The 21,818-nt window shown below is 36.9% G+C and overlaps 1 protein-coding gene and 1 long non-coding RNA gene across 2 annotated transcripts in view; both read right to left on the minus strand.

Annotated features, from left to right (window-relative positions):
- Positions 1-1,766: 1,766 nt before the first annotated feature.
- On the minus strand, positions 1,767-10,669 carry LOC119261856. Its single transcript, XR_005129232.1, has 3 exons — positions 9,201-10,669; positions 4,412-6,040; positions 1,767-1,901 (listed from the first exon to the last, which is right to left on the minus strand). It is a non-coding gene; the product is annotated as an uncharacterized LOC119261856 (long non-coding RNA).
- Positions 10,670-14,140: 3,471 nt separating this feature from the next.
- si:dkey-112e17.1 overlaps positions 14,141-21,818 on the minus strand; it is a 56,263-nt gene continuing 48,585 nt past the window's right edge. The window contains exons 6-8 of the mRNA XM_037531564.1: positions 18,281-18,523; positions 16,257-16,605; positions 14,141-14,672 (exon numbers count right to left, since the gene is read on the minus strand). Of these exons, the coding sequence (XP_037387461.1) occupies positions 14,368-14,672; positions 16,257-16,605; positions 18,281-18,523 (897 nt within the window). The 3' untranslated portion in view covers positions 14,141-14,367. The remainder of the gene's footprint in view (positions 14,673-16,256; positions 16,606-18,280; positions 18,524-21,818) is intronic.

The raw sequence follows: 21,818 nt of genomic DNA on the forward strand, positions 1-21,818 counted from the left end.
AGCTGTATTTTATAAAACGGTAAGTTTCTAAGCTTCAGCGATGAGGGGTCTGGCGTAGTTATGAAATGTTATTTTTCAAGAAAAATTACTATAAATTAGACATAATCCTTCATATGAAGCCATTTTGTAACTGATTTAAGTCACTTTTCATGAAAATAAATAGAATTTAAGAATGGTCCAAAAACACTGATGAAGGTAAGACTATAGTCTTACATGTTTTGGTAATTTTAGGGTAAAAACTGAAGGTGATATTTACGTTTCATTTGGATACACAGAGCTTCTCCACACCGTTCCTGGATGTTTTCACATGATTTTTCATGAAAATAACGCTGTATTTTATAGAAAGGTAGGTTTCTAACCTTAAGCGATGAGGGGTCTGGTGTAGTTAGGAAATGTTATTTTTCAAGAAAAATTACAAATAATTGGACATAATCCTTCATATAAAGTAATTTTCTAACTGATTTAAGTCACTTTTCATGAAAATTGAGAGAATTTAACAACGGGCCAAAAACACTGATGAAGGTAAGACTATAGTCTTACATGTTTTGGTAATTTTAGGGTAAAAACTGAAGGTTATATTTACGTTTCATTTTAATGCTAAGTGCTTCTCCAGACCATTCCGGGACGTTTGCAGATGATTTTTAATGAAAATAAAGCTGTATTTTATAGAAAGGTAAGATTCTAACCTTAAGCGATGAGGGGTCTGGTGTAGTTAGGAAATGTTGTTTTTCAAGAAAAATGACAAATAATTAGACATAATCCTTCATATGAAGCCATTTTCTAACTGATTTAAGTCACTTTTCATGAAAAAAAAAAGAATTTAAAATCAGTCCAAAAACAGTGATGAAGGTAAGACTATAGTCTTACATGTTTTGGTAATTTTAGGGTAAAAACTGAAGGTGATATTTATGTTTCATTTGAATGCTAAGTGCTTCTCCACAACTTTACGGGACGTTTGTGGCAGATTTTTGATGAAAATAAAGCTGTATTTTATAGAAAGGTAAGTTTCTACCATTTAGTGGAGGCATCTGGTGTACTTATGAAATGTTATTTTTCAAGAAAAATTACTATAAATTACACATAATCCTTCATATGAAGCCATTTTCTAACTGATTTGAGTCACTTTTCATGAAAATTGAGAGAAGTTAAGAACGGTCTAAAAACAGTGATGATGGTAAGACTATAGTCTTACATGTTTTGGTAATTTTAAGGTAAAAATTGAAGGTTATATTTGTGTTTCATTTGAATGCTAAGTGCTTCTCCAGACCATTCCGGGACGTTTGCGGAAGATTTTTGATGAAAATAAAGCTTTGTTTTATAAAAGGGTAAGTTTCTACCATTTAGGGGAGGCGTCTGGTGTAGTTATGAAATGTTATTTTTCAAGAAAAATTACTATAAATTAGACATACTCCTTCATATGAAGCCATTTTCTAACTGATTTAAGTCACTTTTCATGAAAATAAAAAGAATTTAAGAATGGTCCAAAAACAGTGATGATGGTAAGACTATAGTCTTACATGTTTTGGTAATTTTAGGGTAAAAACTGAAGGTTATATTCACGTTTCATTTTAATGCTAAGTGCTTCTCCAGACCATTCCGGGACGTTTGCGGATGATTTTTGATGAAAATAAAGCTGTATTTTATAAAACGGTAAGTTTCTAAGCTTCAGCGATGAGGGGTCTGGCGTAGTTATGAAATGTTATTTTTCAAGAAAAATTACTATAAATTAGACATAATCCTTCATATGAAGCCATTTTGTAACTGATTTAAGTCACTTTTCATGAAAATTGAGAGAATTTAACAACGGGCCAAAAACACTGATGAAGGTAAGACTATAGTCTTACATGTTTTGGTAATTTTAGGGTAAAAACTGAAGGTGATATTTACGTTTCATTTGGAACCTCAGAGCTTTTGCGGAAGATTTTTGATGAAATGTTATTTTTCAAGAAAAATTGCTATAAATTAGACATAATCCTTCATATGAAGCCATTTTCTAACTGATTTAAGTCACTTTTCATGAAAATAAAAAGAATTTAAGAACGGTCCAAAAACAGTGATGAAGGTAAGACTATAGTCTTACATGTTTTGGTAATTTTAGGGTAAAAACTGAAGGTGATATTTACGTTTCATTTGGAAACACAGAGCTTCTCCACACCGTTCCTGGATGTTTTCACATGATTTTTCATGAAAATAACGCTGTATTTTATAGAAAGGTAGGTTTCTAACCTTAAGCGATGAGGGGTCTGGTGTAGTTAGGAAATGTTATTTTTCAAGAAAAATTACAAATAATTGGACATAATCCTTCATATAAAGTAATTTTCTAACTGATTTAAGTCACTTTTCATGAAAATTGAGAGAAGTTAACAACGGGCCAAAAACACTGATGAAGGTAAGACTATAGTCTTACATGTTTTGGTAATTTTAGGGTAAAAACTGAAGGTGATATTTATGTTTCATTTTAATGCTAAGTGCTTCTCCAGACCATTCCGGGACGTTTGCGGAAGATTTTTGATGAAAATAAAGCTTTGTTTTATAAAAAGGTAAGTTTCTACCATTTAGGGGAGGCGTCTGGTGTACTTATGAAATGTTATTTTTCAAGAAAAATTACTATAAATTAGACATACTCCTTCATATGAAGCCATTTTCTAACTGATTTAAGTCACTTTTCATGAAAATAAATAGAATTTAAGAATGGTCCAAAAACAGTGATGAAGGTAAGACTAGTCTTACATGTTTTGGTAATTTTAGGGTAAAAACTGAAGGTGATATTTACGTTTCATTTGGAACCTCCGAGCTTCTCCACACCGTTCTGGGATGGTTGCGGATGATTTTAAATGAAAATAAAGCTGTATTTTATAAAACGGTAAGTTTCTAAGCTTCAGCGATGAGGGGTCTGGCGTAGTTATGAAATGTTATTTTTCAAGAAAAATTGCTATAAATTAGACATAATCCTTCATATGAAGCCATTTTCTAACTGATTTAAGTCACTTCTCATGAAAATAAAAAGAATTTAAGAACGGTCCAAAAACAGTGATGAAGGTAAGACTATAGTCTTACATGTTTTGGTAATTTTAGGGTAAAAACTGAAGGCTATATTTATGTTTCATTTTAATGCTAAGTGCTTCTCCAGACCATTCCGGGACGTTTGCGGAAGATTTTTGATGAAAATAAAGCTTTGTTTTATAAAAAGGTAAGTTTCTACCATTTAGGGGAGGCGTCTGGTGTACTTATGAAATGTTATTTTTTAAGAAAAATTACTATAAATTAGACATACTCCTTCATATGAAGCCATTTTCTAACTGATTTAAGTCACTTTTCATGAAAATAAATAGAATTTAAGAATGGTCCAAAAACAGTGATGAAGGTAAGACTATAGTCTTACATGTTTTGGTAATTTTAGGGTAAAAACTGAAGGTGATATTTACGTTTCATTTGGAACCTCAGAGCTTCTCCACACCGTTCTGGGATGGTTGCGGATGATTTTAAATGAAAATAAAGCTGTATTTTATAAAACGGTAAGTTTCTAAGCTTCAGCGATGAGGGGTCTGGCGTAGTTATGAAATGTTATTTTTCAAGAAAAATTGCTAGACATACTCCTTCATATGAAGCCATTTTCTAACTGATTTAAGTCACTTTTCATGAAAATAAATAGAATTTAAGAACGGTCCAAAAACAGTGATGAAGGTAAGACTATAGTCTTACATGTTTTGGTAATTTTAGGGAAAAAACTGAAGGTGATATTTACGTTTCATTTGGAAACACAGAGCTTCTCCACACCGTTCCTGGATGTTTTCACATGATTTTTCATGAAAATAACGCTGTATTTTATAGAAAGGTAGGTTTCTAACCTTAAGCGATGAGGGGTCTGGTGTAGTTAGGAAATGTTATTTTTCAAGAAAAATTACAAATAATTGGACATAATCCTTCATATAAAGTAATTTTCTAACTGATTTAAGTCACTTTTCATGAAAATTGAGAGAAGTTAACAACGGGCCAAAAACACTGATGAAGGTAAGACTATAGTCTTACATGTTTTGGTAATTTTAGGGTAAAAACTGAAGGTTATATTTATGTTTCATTTTAATGCTAAGTGCTTCTCCACAACTTTACGGGACATTTGCGGAAGATTTTCGATGAAAATAAAGCTTTGTTTTATAAAAAGGTAAGTTTCTACCAGTTAGGGGAGGCGTCTGGTGTAGTTATGAAATGTTATTTTTCAAGAAAAATTACTATAAATTAGACATACTCCTTCATATGAAGCCATTTTCTAACTGATTTAAGTCACTTTTCATGAAAATAAAAAGAATTTAAGAACGGTCCAAAAACACTGTTGAAGGTAAGACTATAGTCTTACATGTTTTGGTAATTTTAGGGTAAAAACTGAAGGTGATATTTACGTTTCATTTGGAACCTCAGAGCTTCTCCACACCGTTCTGGGACGTTTGCGGATGATTTTAAATGAAAATAAAGCTGTATTTTATAAAACGGTAAGTTTCTAAGCTTCAGCGATGAGGGGTCTGGTGTAGTTATGAAATGTTATTTTTCAATAAAAATTACTATAAATTAGACATACTCCTTCATATGAAGCCATTTTCTAACTGATTTAAGTCACTTTTCATGAAAATTGAGAGAAGTTAAGAACGGTCTAAAAACACTGATGAAGGTAAGACTATAGTCTTACATGTTTTGGTAATTTTAGGGTAAAAACTGAAGGTGATATTTACGTTTCATTTGGAAACACAGAGCTTCTCCACACCGTTCCTGGATGTTTTCACATGATTTTTCATGAAAATAACGCTGTATTTTATAGAAAGGTAGGTTTCTAACCTTAAGCGATGAGGGGTCTGGTGTAGTTAGGAAATGTTATTTTTCAAGAAAAATTACAAATAATTGGACATAATCCTTCATATAAAGTAATTTTCTAACTGATTTAAGTCACTTTTCATGAAAATTGAGAGAAGTTAACAACGGGCCAAAAACACTGATGAAGGTAAGACTATAGTCTTACATGTTTTGGTAATTTTAGGGTAAAAACTGAAGGTGATATTTATGTTTCATTTTAATGCTAAGTGCTTCTCCAGACCATTCCGGGACGTTTGCGGAAGATTTTTGATGAAAATAAAGCTTTGTTTTATAAAAAGGTAAGTTTCTACCATTTAGGGGAGGCGTCTGGTGTACTTATGAAATGTTATTTTTCAAGAAAAATTACTATAAATTAGACATACTCCTTCATATGAAGCCATTTTCTAACTGATTTAAGTCACTTTTCATGAAAATAAATAGAATTTAAGAATGGTCCAAAAACAGTGATGAAGGTAAGACTAGTCTTACATGTTTTGGTAATTTTAGGGTAAAAACTGAAGGTGATATTTACGTTTCATTTGGAACCTCCGAGCTTCTCCACACCGTTCTGGGATGGTTGCGGATGATTTTAAATGAAAATAAAGCTGTATTTTATAAAACGGTAAGTTTCTAAGCTTCAGCGATGAGGGGTCTGGCGTAGTTATGAAATGTTATTTTTCAAGAAAAATTGCTATAAATTAGACATAATCCTTCATATGAAGCCATTTTCTAACTGATTTAAGTCACTTCTCATGAAAATAAAAAGAATTTAAGAACGGTCCAAAAACAGTGATGAAGGTAAGACTATAGTCTTACATGTTTTGGTAATTTTAGGGTAAAAACTGAAGGCTATATTTATGTTTCATTTTAATGCTAAGTGCTTCTCCAGACCATTCCGGGACGTTTGCGGAAGATTTTTGATGAAAATAAAGCTTTGTTTTATAAAAAGGTAAGTTTCTACCATTTAGGGGAGGCGTCTGGTGTACTTATGAAATGTTATTTTTTAAGAAAAATTACTATAAATTAGACATACTCCTTCATATGAAGCCATTTTCTAACTGATTTAAGTCACTTTTCATGAAAATAAATAGAATTTAAGAATGGTCCAAAAACAGTGATGAAGGTAAGACTATAGTCTTACATGTTTTGGTAATTTTAGGGTAAAAACTGAAGGTGATATTTACGTTTCATTTGGAACCTCAGAGCTTTTGCGGAAGATTTTTGATGAAATGTTATTTTTCAAGAAAAATTGCTATAAATTAGACATAATCCTTCATATGAAGCCATTTTCTAACTGATTTAAGTCACTTTTCATGAAAATAAAAAGAATTTAAGAACGGTCCAAAAACAGTGATGAAGGTAAGACTATAGTCTTACATGTTTTGGTAATTTTAGGGTAAAAACTGAAGGTGATATTTACGTTTCATTTGGAAACACAGAGCTTCTCCACACCGTTCCTGGATGTTTTCACATGATTTTTCATGAAAATAACGCTGTATTTTATAGAAAGGTAGGTTTCTAACCTTAAGCGATGAGGGGTCTGGTGTAGTTAGGAAATGTTATTTTTCAAGAAAAATTACAAATAATTGGACATAATCCTTCATATAAAGTAATTTTCTAACTGATTTAAGTCACTTTTCATGAAAATTGAGAGAAGTTAACAACGGGCCAAAAACACTGATGAAGGTAAGACTATAGTCTTACATGTTTTGGTAATTTTAGGGTAAAAACTGAAGGTGATATTTATGTTTCATTTTAATGCTAAGTGCTTCTCCAGACCATTCCGGGACGTTTGCGGAAGATTTTTGATGAAAATAAAGCTTTGTTTTATAAAAAGGTAAGTTTCTACCATTTAGGGGAGGCGTCTGGTGTACTTATGAAATGTTATTTTTCAAGAAAAATTACTATAAATTAGACATACTCCTTCATATGAAGCCATTTTCTAACTGATTTAAGTCACTTTTCATGAAAATAAATAGAATTTAAGAATGGTCCAAAAACAGTGATGAAGGTAAGACTAGTCTTACATGTTTTGGTAATTTTAGGGTAAAAACTGAAGGTGATATTTACGTTTCATTTGGAACCTCCGAGCTTCTCCACACCGTTCTGGGATGGTTGCGGATGATTTTAAATGAAAATAAAGCTGTATTTTATAAAACGGTAAGTTTCTAAGCTTCAGCGATGAGGGGTCTGGCGTAGTTATGAAATGTTATTTTTCAAGAAAAATTGCTATAAATTAGACATAATCCTTCATATGAAGCCATTTTCTAACTGATTTAAGTCACTTCTCATGAAAATAAAAAGAATTTAAGAACGGTCCAAAAACAGTGATGAAGGTAAGACTATAGTCTTACATGTTTTGGTAATTTTAGGGTAAAAACTGAAGGCTATATTTATGTTTCATTTTAATGCTAAGTGCTTCTCCAGACCATTCCGGGACGTTTGCGGAAGATTTTTGATGAAAATAAAGCTTTGTTTTATAAAAAGGTAAGTTTCTACCATTTAGGGGAGGCGTCTGGTGTACTTATGAAATGTTATTTTTTAAGAAAAATTACTATAAATTAGACATACTCCTTCATATGAAGCCATTTTCTAACTGATTTAAGTCACTTTTCATGAAAATAAATAGAATTTAAGAATGGTCCAAAAACAGTGATGAAGGTAAGACTATAGTCTTACATGTTTTGGTAATTTTAGGGTAAAAACTGAAGGTGATATTTACGTTTCATTTGGAACCTCAGAGCTTCTCCACACCGTTCTGGGATGGTTGCGGATGATTTTAAATGAAAATAAAGCTGTATTTTATAAAACGGTAAGTTTCTAAGCTTCAGCGATGAGGGGTCTGGCGTAGTTATGAAATGTTATTTTTCAAGAAAAATTGCTAGACATACTCCTTCATATGAAGCCATTTTCTAACTGATTTAAGTCACTTTTCATGAAAATAAATAGAATTTAAGAACGGTCCAAAAACAGTGATGAAGGTAAGACTATAGTCTTACATGTTTTGGTAATTTTAGGGAAAAAACTGAAGGTGATATTTACGTTTCATTTGGAAACACAGAGCTTCTCCACACCGTTCCTGGATGTTTTCACATGATTTTTCATGAAAATAACGCTGTATTTTATAGAAAGGTAGGTTTCTAACCTTAAGCGATGAGGGGTCTGGTGTAGTTAGGAAATGTTATTTTTCAAGAAAAATTACAAATAATTGGACATAATCCTTCATATAAAGTAATTTTCTAACTGATTTAAGTCACTTTTCATGAAAATTGAGAGAAGTTAACAACGGGCCAAAAACACTGATGAAGGTAAGACTATAGTCTTACATGTTTTGGTAATTTTAGGGTAAAAACTGAAGGTGATATTTATGTTTCATTTTAATGCTAAGTGCTTCTCCAGACCATTCCGGGACGTTTGCGGAAGATTTTTGATGAAAATAAAGCTTTGTTTTATAAAAAGGTAAGTTTCTACCATTTAGGGGAGGCGTCTGGTGTACTTATGAAATGTTATTTTTCAAGAAAAATTACTATAAATTAGACATACTCCTTCATATGAAGCCATTTTCTAACTGATTTAAGTCACTTTTCATGAAAATAAATAGAATTTAAGAATGGTCCAAAAACAGTGATGAAGGTAAGACTAGTCTTACATGTTTTGGTAATTTTAGGGTAAAAACTGAAGGTGATATTTACGTTTCATTTGGAACCTCCGAGCTTCTCCACACCGTTCTGGGATGGTTGCGGATGATTTTAAATGAAAATAAAGCTGTATTTTATAAAACGGTAAGTTTCTAAGCTTCAGCGATGAGGGGTCTGGCGTAGTTATGAAATGTTATTTTTCAAGAAAAATTGCTATAAATTAGACATAATCCTTCATATGAAGCCATTTTCTAACTGATTTAAGTCACTTCTCATGAAAATAAAAAGAATTTAAGAACGGTCCAAAAACAGTGATGAAGGTAAGACTATAGTCTTACATGTTTTGGTAATTTTAGGGTAAAAACTGAAGGCTATATTTATGTTTCATTTTAATGCTAAGTGCTTCTCCACAACTTTACGGGACATTTGCGGAAGATTTTTGATGAAAATAAAGCTTTGTTTTATAAAAAGGTAAGTTTCTACCAGTTAGGGGAGGCGTCTGGTGTAGTTATGAAATGTTATTTTTCAAGAAAAATTACTATAAATTAGACATACTCCTTCATATGAAGCCATTTTCTAACTGATTTAAGTCACTTTTCATGAAAATAAAAAGAATTTAAGAACGGTCCAAAAACACTGTTGAAGGTAAGACTATAGTCTTACATGTTTTGGTAATTTTAGGGTAAAAACTGAAGGTGATATTTACGTTTCATTTGGAACCTCAGAGCTTCTCCACACCGTTCTGGGACGTTTGCGGATGATTTTAAATGAAAATAAAGCTGTATTTTATAAAACGGTAAGTTTCTAAGCTTCAGCGATGAGGGGTCTGGTGTAGTTATGAAATGTTATTTTTCAATAAAAATTACTATAAATTAGACATACTCCTTCATATGAAGCCATTTTCTAACTGATTTAAGTCACTTTTCATGAAAATTGAGAGAAGTCTTACATGTTTTGGTAATTTTAGGGTAAAAACTGAAGGTTATATTTACGTTTCATTTTAATGCTAAGTGCTTCTCCAGACCATTCCGGGACGTTTGCAGATGATTTTTAGTGAAAATAAAGCTGTATTTTATAGAAAGGTAAGATTCTAACCTTAAGCGATGAGGGGTCTGGTGTAGTTAGGAAATGTTGTTTTTCAAGAAAAATGACAAATAATTGGACATAATCCTTCATATAAAGACATTTTCTAACTGATTTAAGTCACTTTTCATGAAAATAAAAAGAATTTAAGAACGGTCCAAAAACAGTGATGAAGGTAAGACTATAGTCTTACATGTTTTGGTAATTTTAGGGTAAAAACTGAAGGTGATATTTACGTTTCATTTGGAAACACAGAGCTTCTCCACACCGTTCCGGGATGTTTTCACATGATTTTTCATGAAAATAACGCTGTATTTTATAGAAAGGTAGGTTTCTAACCTTAAGCGATGAGGGGTCTGGTGTAGTTAGGAAATGTTATTTTTCAAGAAAAATTACAAATAATTGGACATAATCCTTCATATAAAGTAATTTTCTAACTGATTTAAGTCACTTTTCATGAAAATTGAGAGAATTTAACAACGGGCCAAAAACACTGATGAAGGTAAGACTATAGTCTTACATGTTTTGGTAATTTTAGGGTAAAAACTGAAGGTTATATTTATGTTTAATTTTAATGCTAAGTGCTTCTCCAGACCATTCCGGGACGTTTGCGGATGATTTTTGATGAAAATAAAGCTTTGTTTTATAAAAGGGTAAGTTTCTAACCTCAAGCGATGAGGGGTCTGGCGTAGTTATGAAATGTTATTTTTCAAGAAAAATTACTATAAATTAGACATAATCCTTCATATGAAGCCATTTTCTAACTGATTTAAGTCACTTTTCATGAAAATAAATTGAATTTAAGAATGGTCCAAAAACAGTGATGAAGGTAAGACTATAGTCTTACATGTTTTGGTAATTTTAGGGTAAAAACTGAAGGTGATATTTACGTTTCATTTTAATGCTAAGTGCTTCTCCACAACTCTACGGGACGTTTGCAGATGATTTTTGATGAAAATAAAGCTTTGTTTTATAAAAGGGTAAGTTTCTAACCTTAAGCGATGAGGGGTCTGGTGTAGTTATGAAATGTTGTTTTTCAAGAAAAATTACAAATAATTAGACATGATCCTTCATATGAAGCCATTTTCTAAATGATTTAAGTCACTTTTCATGAAAATAAAAAGAATTTAAAAACGGTCCAAAAACAGTGATGAAGGTAAGACTATAGTCTTACATGTTTTGGTAATTTTAGGTTAAAAATTGAAGGTGATATTTGTCTTTCATTTGAATGCTAAGAGCTTCTCCACACAGTTGCGGGACGTTTTCTGATGATATTTGATGAAAATAACGCTGTATTTTATAGAAAGTTAAGTTTCTAACCTTAAGCGATGAGGGGTCTGGTGTAGTTAGGAAATGTTTTTCAAGAAAAATTACAAATAATTAGACATAATCCTTCATATGAAGCCATTTTCTAACTGATTTTAGTAATGTTTCATGAAAATTTAATAATGGTCTAAAACACTGATTAAGCTAAGACTATGATGGACTACACAAAAGTACAGATGGACTACAGTCTGTAACTGTAGAACCACAAAGTGCAGCTATACAGTAAGTGGAGCTGATAAAATGGTCAATGAGTGTAGAAACAGGGAGGTGCTCATAATGTTATACCTGGTGGGTGTATATCCATTATTCCCAAAGATTTGAGATCAGTGATTATGAATCATGGTGATTACCATATAAGCTTCCAGCTAATTAGCCTCCAAGCTGCAGCAGAAAACTGGAAAACCAGAAACGCTTTTCCAGATTGACTGCGTTTGGAATGCGGGCGTTAACCGTGTACATTTGATTTGATTTGATTCTGCTGACCCTCTAATGGCATTCATAAATTATCAGAAGAAGAGAGGCATGTTGGACCCCAAAAGAAGGTACACATGGAAGGCAAGCAGTCCACTAACTGGTCTTCTAGGTGATGTGGACAGATGAGGCGCAAGCTGTTTAAAAAAATAAGTGCAGATATTTGGAATTTCATTATGAAAAATTGTCAACCTGTCAGTCTCTAGAGTCGTACACACACACACACACACACACACACACACACACACACACAAACAAACACACACACACTAATAAACTGTAAAAGTACTGATTAAGTGTTCCTGTTAAGGTTTATCATATATAAATGTGAGTAGTATCAAAACCATTACAAAAAAAAAGAAAGTTAAACATTAATACTCTGACTGCAGATGAAAAAGGTTACAACATGACGAAACATTCATATAATTTCAGTTATTAATACAGACATTCCATCAAAAGAGAAACGTTTTTGTCCCACCACACATTCCTTAAAAATGAATGCACAGAACTTTAAAATTTCGCTGCTGTCAGAACAAAACCTCATATCTCCAAAATGGCAACTTTACAGGAGAAGCAAAAAACCTACTTTACTTTTAATGTAAGTCAATGGAACCCGACATTTTTCCCAAGTTTATATGGGCCGTTTCTTTTGGTCCGTTCTTTATGAAATATACAAACAATGAAAAGAGCAACAGGTATTTTCAAATGATGTCAAAAACTGAAAAACGATAAAAAAAATGGAGATATGAGGTTTTCTTCTGACAACAGTGAATTATAGTCACATGCAGAAACCTGGTTGTTACAGGTTTTGTCGGTTTATTGAGAAAATGAGGCACCAGCCTCTAAACAGGGCACAGAAAAATGCTGAATTTCTGCATATTTTAGTGCACAGCCTCCATTTATTGTTGAATGTTTCATTTTTCACCCCCAATGTGTTTAGTTCAGTGATTAAACAGTCAGTGTGTATTAAAACGTGCAGAAGTGTGTCTCTGTAAATGATGTGGTCACCTAAATCCACTCAGAACATCAGTCACCTGGAATTTGATGGGGGTGTCCAAACTTTTGCACACTGTATATGACTGTTGGTTAGTGTTTCTCACATGGTTTAATTAACATACGTATCATTTAATGACAAACAATCTGCATTTCTGAAGGAAAATATATATTTTGTTAGGTATTTATTTTTATCATTTTATTTGTTTTAAACACTGTGCATTTATTTTATTAAAATTATTAATGGGACAAAAAAAAAAAAAAGATTCACTGCAAAAAATCTGAACCCAGCAGGTGAAATCATCACAAACACAGGCAACAGGTCTAATATTTATTTTGAGAACATTATACGATTATATTTGGCCTATTTCTAGATATTTATTCACTTCACTCTTAAAAAAAGGTTCTTCAAGGGTTTTTCAGTAAAGAAAGGCATTCTGTGTAGAACCACAAACACTTAAAGAACCCTTTGCATGACTGAATGGTTCTCTGCATGGTGAAATGGTTCTTTAGATTGATGGAGAATGTGTTGTATATGGTTCTATGTAGAACCTTTTTATAAACGGAAAAAAGTTCTACTGTTATAAGCTTGACATCATTATAATAGCAGAACCGTTTTTGTTGTAACAAACATTTTTGAAAAGGGTTCTAACAAAGATCCTTTTACACAATCTCCAGCAATCTGAGGAACCAGTTCACCATGCAAAGAACCCTATTTATTATGCGAAGAGTTGTTTGTGTTTGTGGCTCTATACAGAACCAGTCTTTACTAAAGAACCCCTGAAGAACCAGCTTTTTTAAGAGTGCCATTTTACTTTGTGTTACTTGTTCAATTATGCAGTAACATTTTCTATTTCATCATTTTATCAGCTTCACTACGTTAAATGACCAATCAAGTGAAAATGTCTAGAAATGGTTAATTATGTCTATGAATTCTTACAAATGCCGTCTAATAAGTAATGTTAGATACACAGTCTGCAAAATCTGAACTCCCTCCCATCAAATTCCACGATCTGCAGATTTTCAAAGTGAAAATAAATGAACAAATGCTTCTATTTATTTGCTGAGTTTAAAACAGTGGAAACCATAAAACAGAAAATATGCCATAACTTTTGCACAGGCCACATTTTGTGTGTTATTTTTTGTGTGGTTTGTCCCAATATGTTAAATTCAGCAAACAAACAGTAATTGTGTATTAAAACGTGCAGCAGAGTAAAGGCTGCATGGACTGACTTTCACTTAGAAAAAACCTAGAATTTGACTGGGGTGCCCAAACTTTTTCACACAACCATATCGTCTTGAATTGAGGGGAATTCCGCCACATTTTCAAAACATCCGCATAATTAAACAGATGTAAACAGTCATTCAGAAAGTTCCGTTCTAGATAAACGTACCGAGTCAGAACCGTTCACAGTGGTGGTGATGGGAACCAGACGTCCCTCTAAAAGCTCCTACAGAAAGTTCCTACATGAACTGGTTCTGAATTCACTGCCTGATGACTGAGACGCTGTTTTATGAGAGTTTAGAGAACTTCAACTCCATTCATGGTGGAGGGAGACATGCAGGGCGCCGTGCGGCAAAATAGTCCCCAAAGAAAACTCATTATTCCAGATTTTCCACTGTTTTCCATCATCAACATTCCATATAAACTCAGAAGACTCGTGTAGGTTCTCTGGTGGTTCTGGATGGTAAATAAAGTGTCTATATCTGTGTTGTAGTCATGGCGACGCCTGGTTCCCATCACCACCACTGTAAAGACGTCTGAACCGTTTCACACCAAACCCACCCTGGATCTCTGTTTACACCTCACTCACTAAATTATTGAGGAATTTTGAAAAGTTGGTGGAATTTGGTCATTAAAATGATTTCACTCTCCAAGGTTTTGCAGTGCGCTCTAATGATGGAAATCAATGTGTCTTTAATCAATTTGCATTGTTTTTCCCGCCTCCCTACCAAAATTACCTAAAGCACTTGCTCTGGCCTCTATAAGTCACTTCTTATATCACCGTCTTGGTCACATGTCCTTCCCCATCAAGCTGCACTGGACGGTCGCCTGGCTGAGGGAGGGAAGCTGAATCTTGTTGTTTTTCAAAATGGCCAGCTTCGACTCCTCTGTCGTCAGGGGTGGGGCAGAGTGGGTGGAGCCGAATGGCTTTTTAGGACTCTCGTAGCCCTGCCCGTTCACCATGGATGGCCGCGCCAAGTCCTCCGCTAACACCAGGGGCTGCCGGTCATCCTCCTCGGAGATGGCAAACACCGGCACAGACACATGATCGTTCTCGGAAGGGTGACTTCTGACACTGTATGACATACTGCTGTCTGTGAAAGAGGACAGAAGCATGGAGTAAATTCAGGCTACAAGACGGCAGCTTCTGTTTTAACAATGTATATTTAATTGAAAATAGTACAAAGACACAAATCAAACATAGAAACAGAAATTTGATTGTTTTTTGAAAAATATTTCAATTTGATGCAAACAACACATTCATGGTGGTTGATTGGCAGCAGGTCAGTAACATGATTGGGTATAAAGAGCATCTCAGAGAGGCGGAGTCTTTCAGAAGTAAAGAGGAGGAGGGGTCACCACTCTGTGAAAGACTGGACCATCAAATAGAGCAACAACTCAAGAAGAACGTTCCTCAACATAAAACAGCAAAGAGCTTCTGCTTTTCATCGTCTACGGTGCAGAACATCATTAAAGACTCAGAGAATCTGGAGAAATCTCTGTCTGTGAGGGACGAGGCTGAACACCAGTATCTGCTGGCCGTGATCTTTGGGCCCTCAGGCAGCACTGCATTAAAAACAGACATGATTCTGTAGTGGAAATCACTGCATGGGCTCAGAAACACTTCTGAAAACCACTGACTGTGAACACAGATCGTCACTGCATCCACAAACGCTGTTAAACTCTAAAACACAAAGAAGAACCCAAATATAAACAGGATCCAGAAACGCTGCCACCTTCTCTGGGCCTGAGCTCATTTAAAATGGACTGAGGGGAAGTGGAAAAGTGTCCGGCGGTCCGACGAATCAACATTTGGAATTCTTTTAGGAAATCATGGACACTGTGTCCTCCGGGCTGAAGACCACTCAGCTTGTTATCAGTGCTCCGTTCTAAAGCCAGTATTCATGATGGTTTAGGGGGCATTAGTGCTCATGGCCTGGGTGACCTGCTCATCTGCGAAGGGAACACATGTTTTGGAAATGGGGTTGTAGATAAAAGTGTCACATGGTGCCAAAAAAAAAAAAAGCAAGTGTACTAAAGATAGTGAACAGCACCACAGTGGCAGAGGAGTGTGTGTAATGATTTGGGCACGATTAGGATAAGATAATCCTTTATTAGTCCAACAGTGGCAAATTCATGGTCCTACAGCAACAAAGTAACAGCATGACACTCAAGAAAAGAGAAACAAACAACCTTAATTATGATTAACCTTTTTAATTACCTAACAGTTTGTTACTTGTATGTGTATAAACAATATTCATAACCACTAAAGATAAACAAGCAGTTCTGGTTGTGCGGTCCAACAGCAACAGAAAGGAAGGACCTTATTTGTGAGTAAATACAGCTGTTTACTTACTCACACGCAGGAAATCAACAAAACTGTTGATTTACCGTACAAAAATGTAGTTTGACCAGAGGTGTTCAAACTTCGGTCACATTACACTGTAAAAATTACGGTAAATTTACAGCATTTTTACAGTAAAATACTGGCCTGTTGTTTTACAGGATCATACTGTATTGTGAATTTACATACTAATATTAAATATTAACATTAAATGTGCCAAAATGAGGCTGGCATTTACCTTTTATTGTTTTCATATTCATTTCCGTTTTGTCTGGATTTACCTCCCATATTTACGAGCACAGGCTACTCAGCTTTTAACGGGTCACGCCCTTACCTCCTGCTGCTGTATCTCCCAGCTTCTGCTGCTGTTGGCCAGAGGGGGCGCCACTGGGCTCTGGAAGCTGGTGAGATGCAGCGGCGCTCCCGTTAGAACCCCCCTGTAGTTTGGAGGACTCGGGGGATGTGGAGAACAGACCGAAGCAGGGGGCATTAAAGCGGGCGCGGCGCAGGTTGCTGGTGGAGTTGAGGCGGCGCTGTCTGTGGGCCGAATGCGACATCGGATAGGAGGCCGTGCTCATGGACGATTCGGACTTACAGCTGGTTCCTCGGTCCTGAAGATGACCATCAGATAAAACCTTCGTCGTCACGTCATCACGACCATCTGATGGAGAGCTGGGAGAACCCTTCAGGATGAAAGAGTGAATCATTTTAACATCCAGGAAACCTAAAGCTGTGTTGTCTTAATAATTACGTTAATCTTGCTGCTGCAGGCGAAAAGTAAACATGCACTAAGCGAACCCTTTGAATAATGTTCCAGTAAATGACCGATATATTTCTCTCCTCTTCTAAACTGGGCAGTCCTAATCTTGGGTGTTCTAGTATATTTACATCTTTGTTTTCATTGAAGCTTTGCTGGATGTTTCACGTAACACTCAAGTTTATTATCACCAAATTTTCTCTCGAATCTCCAGTGACATGAATTAGCACTAAAAAATACTAATTGTAATTTTATTTTTTTTACACAAAAAATATGTAGCTTTTAAACTTAACGCATGTATTCAAGTTAACTTGAAAAGTCTGGTTAATTGACATCGAAGCTAAAGCAACTGACTCAACTCAGAGCAGGAATTAAACAGCTTTTGTATTTTTGTTATGTTCATATTAATTTAATCTGTTAATACAGAACAGGAATATTGAATGCAGAATATATACTCAATGCAAACAGGGCGATACGGCTTCTACTGTTTCCATTTAAAAAGCTCTATAATGTTCATATGATCCACACAGTCGCTCTGACAGACTGTAATACACTACAGGAAGCGTAGGGGGCGATACGGCTTCTACTGTTTCATTTAAAAAGCTCTATAATGTTCATATGATCCACACAGTCGCTCTGACAGACTGTAATACACTACAGGAAGCGTAGGGGGCGATACGGCTTCTACTGTTTCATTTAAAAAGCTCTATAATGTTCATATGATCCACACAGTCGCTCTGACAGACTGTAATACACTACAGGAAGCGTAGGGGGCGATACGGCTTCTACTGTTTCATTTAAAAAGCTCTATAATGTTCATATGATCCACACAGTCGCTCTGACAGACTGTAATACACTAAAGGAAGCGTAGGGGGCGATACGGCTTCTACTGTTTCATTTAAAAAGCTCTATAATGTTCATATGATCCACACAGTCGCTCTGACAGACTGTAATACACTACAGGAAGCGTAGGGGGCGATACGGCTTCTACTGTTTCATTTAAAAAGCTCTATAATGTTCATATGATCCACACAGTCGCTCTGACAGACTGTAATACACTACAGGAAGCGTAGGGGGCGATACGGCTTCTACTGTTTCATTTAAAAAGCTCTATAATGTTCATATGATCCACACAGTCGCTCTGACAGACTGTAATACACTACAGGAAGCGTAGGGGGCGATACGGCTTCTACTGTTTCATTTAAAAAGCTCTATAATGTTCATATGATCCACACAGTCGCTCTGACAGACTGTAATACACTACAGGAAGCGTAGGGGGCGATACGGCTTCTACTGTTTCATTTAAAAAGCTCTATAATGTTCATATGATCCACACAGTCGCTCTGACAGACTGTAATACACTACAGGAAGCGTAGGGGGCGATACGGCTTCTACTGTTTCATTTAAAAAGCTCTATAATGTTCATATGATCCACACAGTCGCTCTGACAGACTGTAATACACTACAGGAAGCGTAGGGGGCGATACGGCTTCTACTGTTTCATTTAAAAAGCTCTATAATGTTCATATGATCCACACAGTCGCTCTGACAGACTGTAATACACTACAGGAAGCGTAGGGGGCGATATATATTATACTCACACTGTCCACCAGTTTGGTGAAGGGACTGGTTGAGTTCCAGCTACACCATTTCTTGTGCAGCTGAGGGAGAGGTGGCAGGAAGTCGTGGAAGGTTCGGACGCTCCAGGCCCGAGGACGTGCGCTGACCACTGATCCAACATGACCACCTCTGCTGGACGTGGACAGAGCTGAAGAGTCAGGAGTCGGCCAATCAGAGGGTTGGGCAGGTCCCGTGTCACTGTGTCGCAGAAACCTTTCACGTTGCTGCGCAAAGAAACAAAAATCACAGCAACATCATTCAACTCAGACAGACAGTGAGCACATTTAAGTACATATACAAGAGCACCTTGCACCTCGGAGACGCAAGACTGCACCCAGACTCCCACCTCAGACACTCAAGACTGCACTGAAACTCACACCTCAGAGACACAAGTCTGGACTCAGACTCAAACCTCAGAGACTCAAGACTGCACTCAGACTCGCACCTCAATGCCTCAAGACTGCACTGAGACCTCCACCTCAGAGACTCAAGACTGCACTGAGACCTCCACCTCAGAGACTCAAGACTGCACTGAGACTCAAACCTCAGAGACTCAAGACTGCACTCAGACTCGCACCTCAATGCCTCAAGACTGCATCCAGACTCCCACCTCAGAGACTCAAGACTGCACTGAGACTCACACCTCAGAGACACAAGACTGGACTCAGACTCAAACCTCAGAGACTCAAGACTGCACTCAGACTCAAACCTCAGAGACTCAAGACTGCACTCAGACTCGCACCTCAATGCCTCAAGACTGCACTGAGACCTCCACCTCAGAGACTCAAGACTGCACTGAGACTCAAACCTCAGAGACTCAAGACTGCACTCAGACTCGCACCTCAATGCCTCAAGACTGCATCCAGACTCGCACCTCAGACACTCAAGACTGCACTGAAACTCACACCTCAGAGACACAAGACTGCACTGAGACCTCCACCTCAGAGACTCAAGACTGCACTGAGACTCAAACCTCAGAGACTCAAGACTGCACTGAGACTCACACCTCAGAGACACAAGACTGGACTCAGACTCAAACCTCAGAGACTCAAGACTGCACTCAGACTCAAACCTCAGAGACTCAAGACTGCACTGAGACCTCCACCTCAGAGACTCAAGACTGCACTGAGACTCAAACCTCAGAGACTCAAGACTGCACTCACACCTCAGAGACTCAAGACTGGACCCAGACTCCCACCTCAGAGACTCAAGACTGCACTCAGACTCCCACCTCAGAGACTCAAGACTGCACCCAGACTCGCACCTCAGAGACTCAAGACTGCACCCAGACTCGCACCTCAGAGACACAAGACTGCACTGAGACTCAAACCTCAGAGACTCAAGACTGCACCCAGACTCGCACCTCAGAGACACAAGACTGCACTGAGACTCAAACCTCAGAGACTCAAGACTGCACCCAGACTCGCACCTCAGAGACACAAGACTGCACTCACACTCGCACCTCAGAGACTCAAGACTGCACCCAGACTCGCACCTCAGAGACTCAAGACTGCACCCAGACTCAAACCTCAGAGACTCAAGACTGCACTGAGACTCAAACCTCAGAGACTTGACTCAGACTCGCACCTCAGAGAGTCAACTCAGACTCACAGCTCAGAGACTCGAGGCTTGACTCACAAGATTTGCACAAAGCAACTCGCAAGGACTCCAGAACTGATTTTTAAACTTCATTGTTAACGTCTTCATGGTTTAGACCTTCTGTTCCAAAGTTACTGATAGATCTGTGCCTGTTTGATCACTGAGGTCAATATGCTGGTCATCCCAGTAGAAACCATTAATTGAACGTCGTAACTTCATGCTGTGTGTATGTGAACCTGCAAGTTAACGTATGTGTTTGTTCTGTTCTTTACATAAATCAGGTGATTCGCTAAGACTCAAAGACTATTATTGAGAACGCAGTCCCAGATTCATAAGCTTTCAACTAAGTTTTTGCAGGAATATCTACATAAAAACAAACAAACAAACAAACAAATAAATTAAGGTGTTTGGCTGAGGCACAGCAGCCAGAACATGAATGTGCTGGGATATGTGAGTAAAGAGATTACCGTGTACAATTTTAATGGATTAACGGGACGCCGGCCAGTTAGCGCGCTAATACATCTGCGCCTTGAAGTGGCTTATTAGGTTCTCAGTCAACACGACACACTGGACTCATTCAGAAACTCAGCCGCAGTCGGCACCAGCGCGCTCAGCTATGCCGGCTTTATATAACGCTGCAAAAGAGTTTGTACAAGGGCTAGAAGGAATGATTAAAATGGATAGATCTGTACAAATCTAATAAATCCATATTAACTACTGACCGCATCTTATGGTATAGTTCAGTGACAGGGTGCAGAAGTGCAGGATGACCAACATTCCAACTAACTACTGGCTGAATTACACAGTTAAGCAGGAGACCCCTGGTCAGATGGCATGTCTTGTAGAGGGACTGTACTTTACAAATATTAGCGTGACAATTTTTTGTCCAACATGCTGAATTCAGCAAATAAACAGCACAGTTGTGCATTAAAAGTGCGCTCTCTGTAGAGGACGTGCTAAACCTCTTTTAGGAAATCAAAGCATGGAATGCACTCGACCAGGCGTGCTCAAACTTTTGCACACGACCGTCAGCACATATAGATGACCTATGACCGCCTCACAACCACTGAACTCTGTATCACTGCGCCACATCAGGAAAAACCCTTCCTCTGTTAATGAATAATCTTTAACTCTAATGCTGCTCACATGGAGCCCCGAGTGAACTGATGGAGTTAGAACCCGGTTCTGTTTAAATTGAGGGGCTGGCGACTTATGTTCTTATCTAGAACCAGGCTGGTCAGCTGGCTAACAGGATAAAAGAGCCAACAGCCTAAACAGCTCCATCATTAACATCACAGGCCTGAATTAAAGCCCTGACGGTGTGATTTACTGTAAAACTGCAGTCTAAACGTCTAAAAATGTCACTGAGCGACTTTCACACTTCAAATGTTCGTGTTTCAGTCAGAAGTCGCATCAAACCCAGGCTGAGTCCCAAACGGCTCCGTACTCCCTAAACAGCATTCTAGCTATGAAAGTTTAGAAGTTCCAGCCTCTCCAGCCAAACCGTGCATCATGTATCGAGTGTGGACGTGTCTGAGACCCAAATCACTGCTTCTTAGCTGTGTTTTGCTCTGTTGGGCTGCAGGATCCAGTATTTAAACTCCTACGTAGTGCACTAGGTAGGGAGCAGGGAGCCGTTTGAGACTCAGGCCCAATGTGAGAAGAGGGCGCCGCTGGACTGGCGCTAAAAAAGACCCATGACCCAAGACCCAAGGTTGCTTGGCAATGATACCATACATATCACACAAAGGAACTACATTTCTTGGCAGAATACTTGTTTATGTCAATTATTATTAATAACAAATTATTATCTGAGAAATTGTGGATTTTATAAAATTTTATGTTGGCCACTGTTTTATAAACACAATAAGCCACTTTAATGCCGTGTGTTACTGCGATTTAATCACAGTGACGGAAGTT

This window comes from Pygocentrus nattereri, chromosome 20 (assembly GCF_015220715.1).
Source record: "Pygocentrus nattereri isolate fPygNat1 chromosome 20, fPygNat1.pri, whole genome shotgun sequence".
Classification (NCBI taxonomy): domain Eukaryota; kingdom Metazoa; phylum Chordata; class Actinopteri; order Characiformes; family Serrasalmidae; genus Pygocentrus; species Pygocentrus nattereri.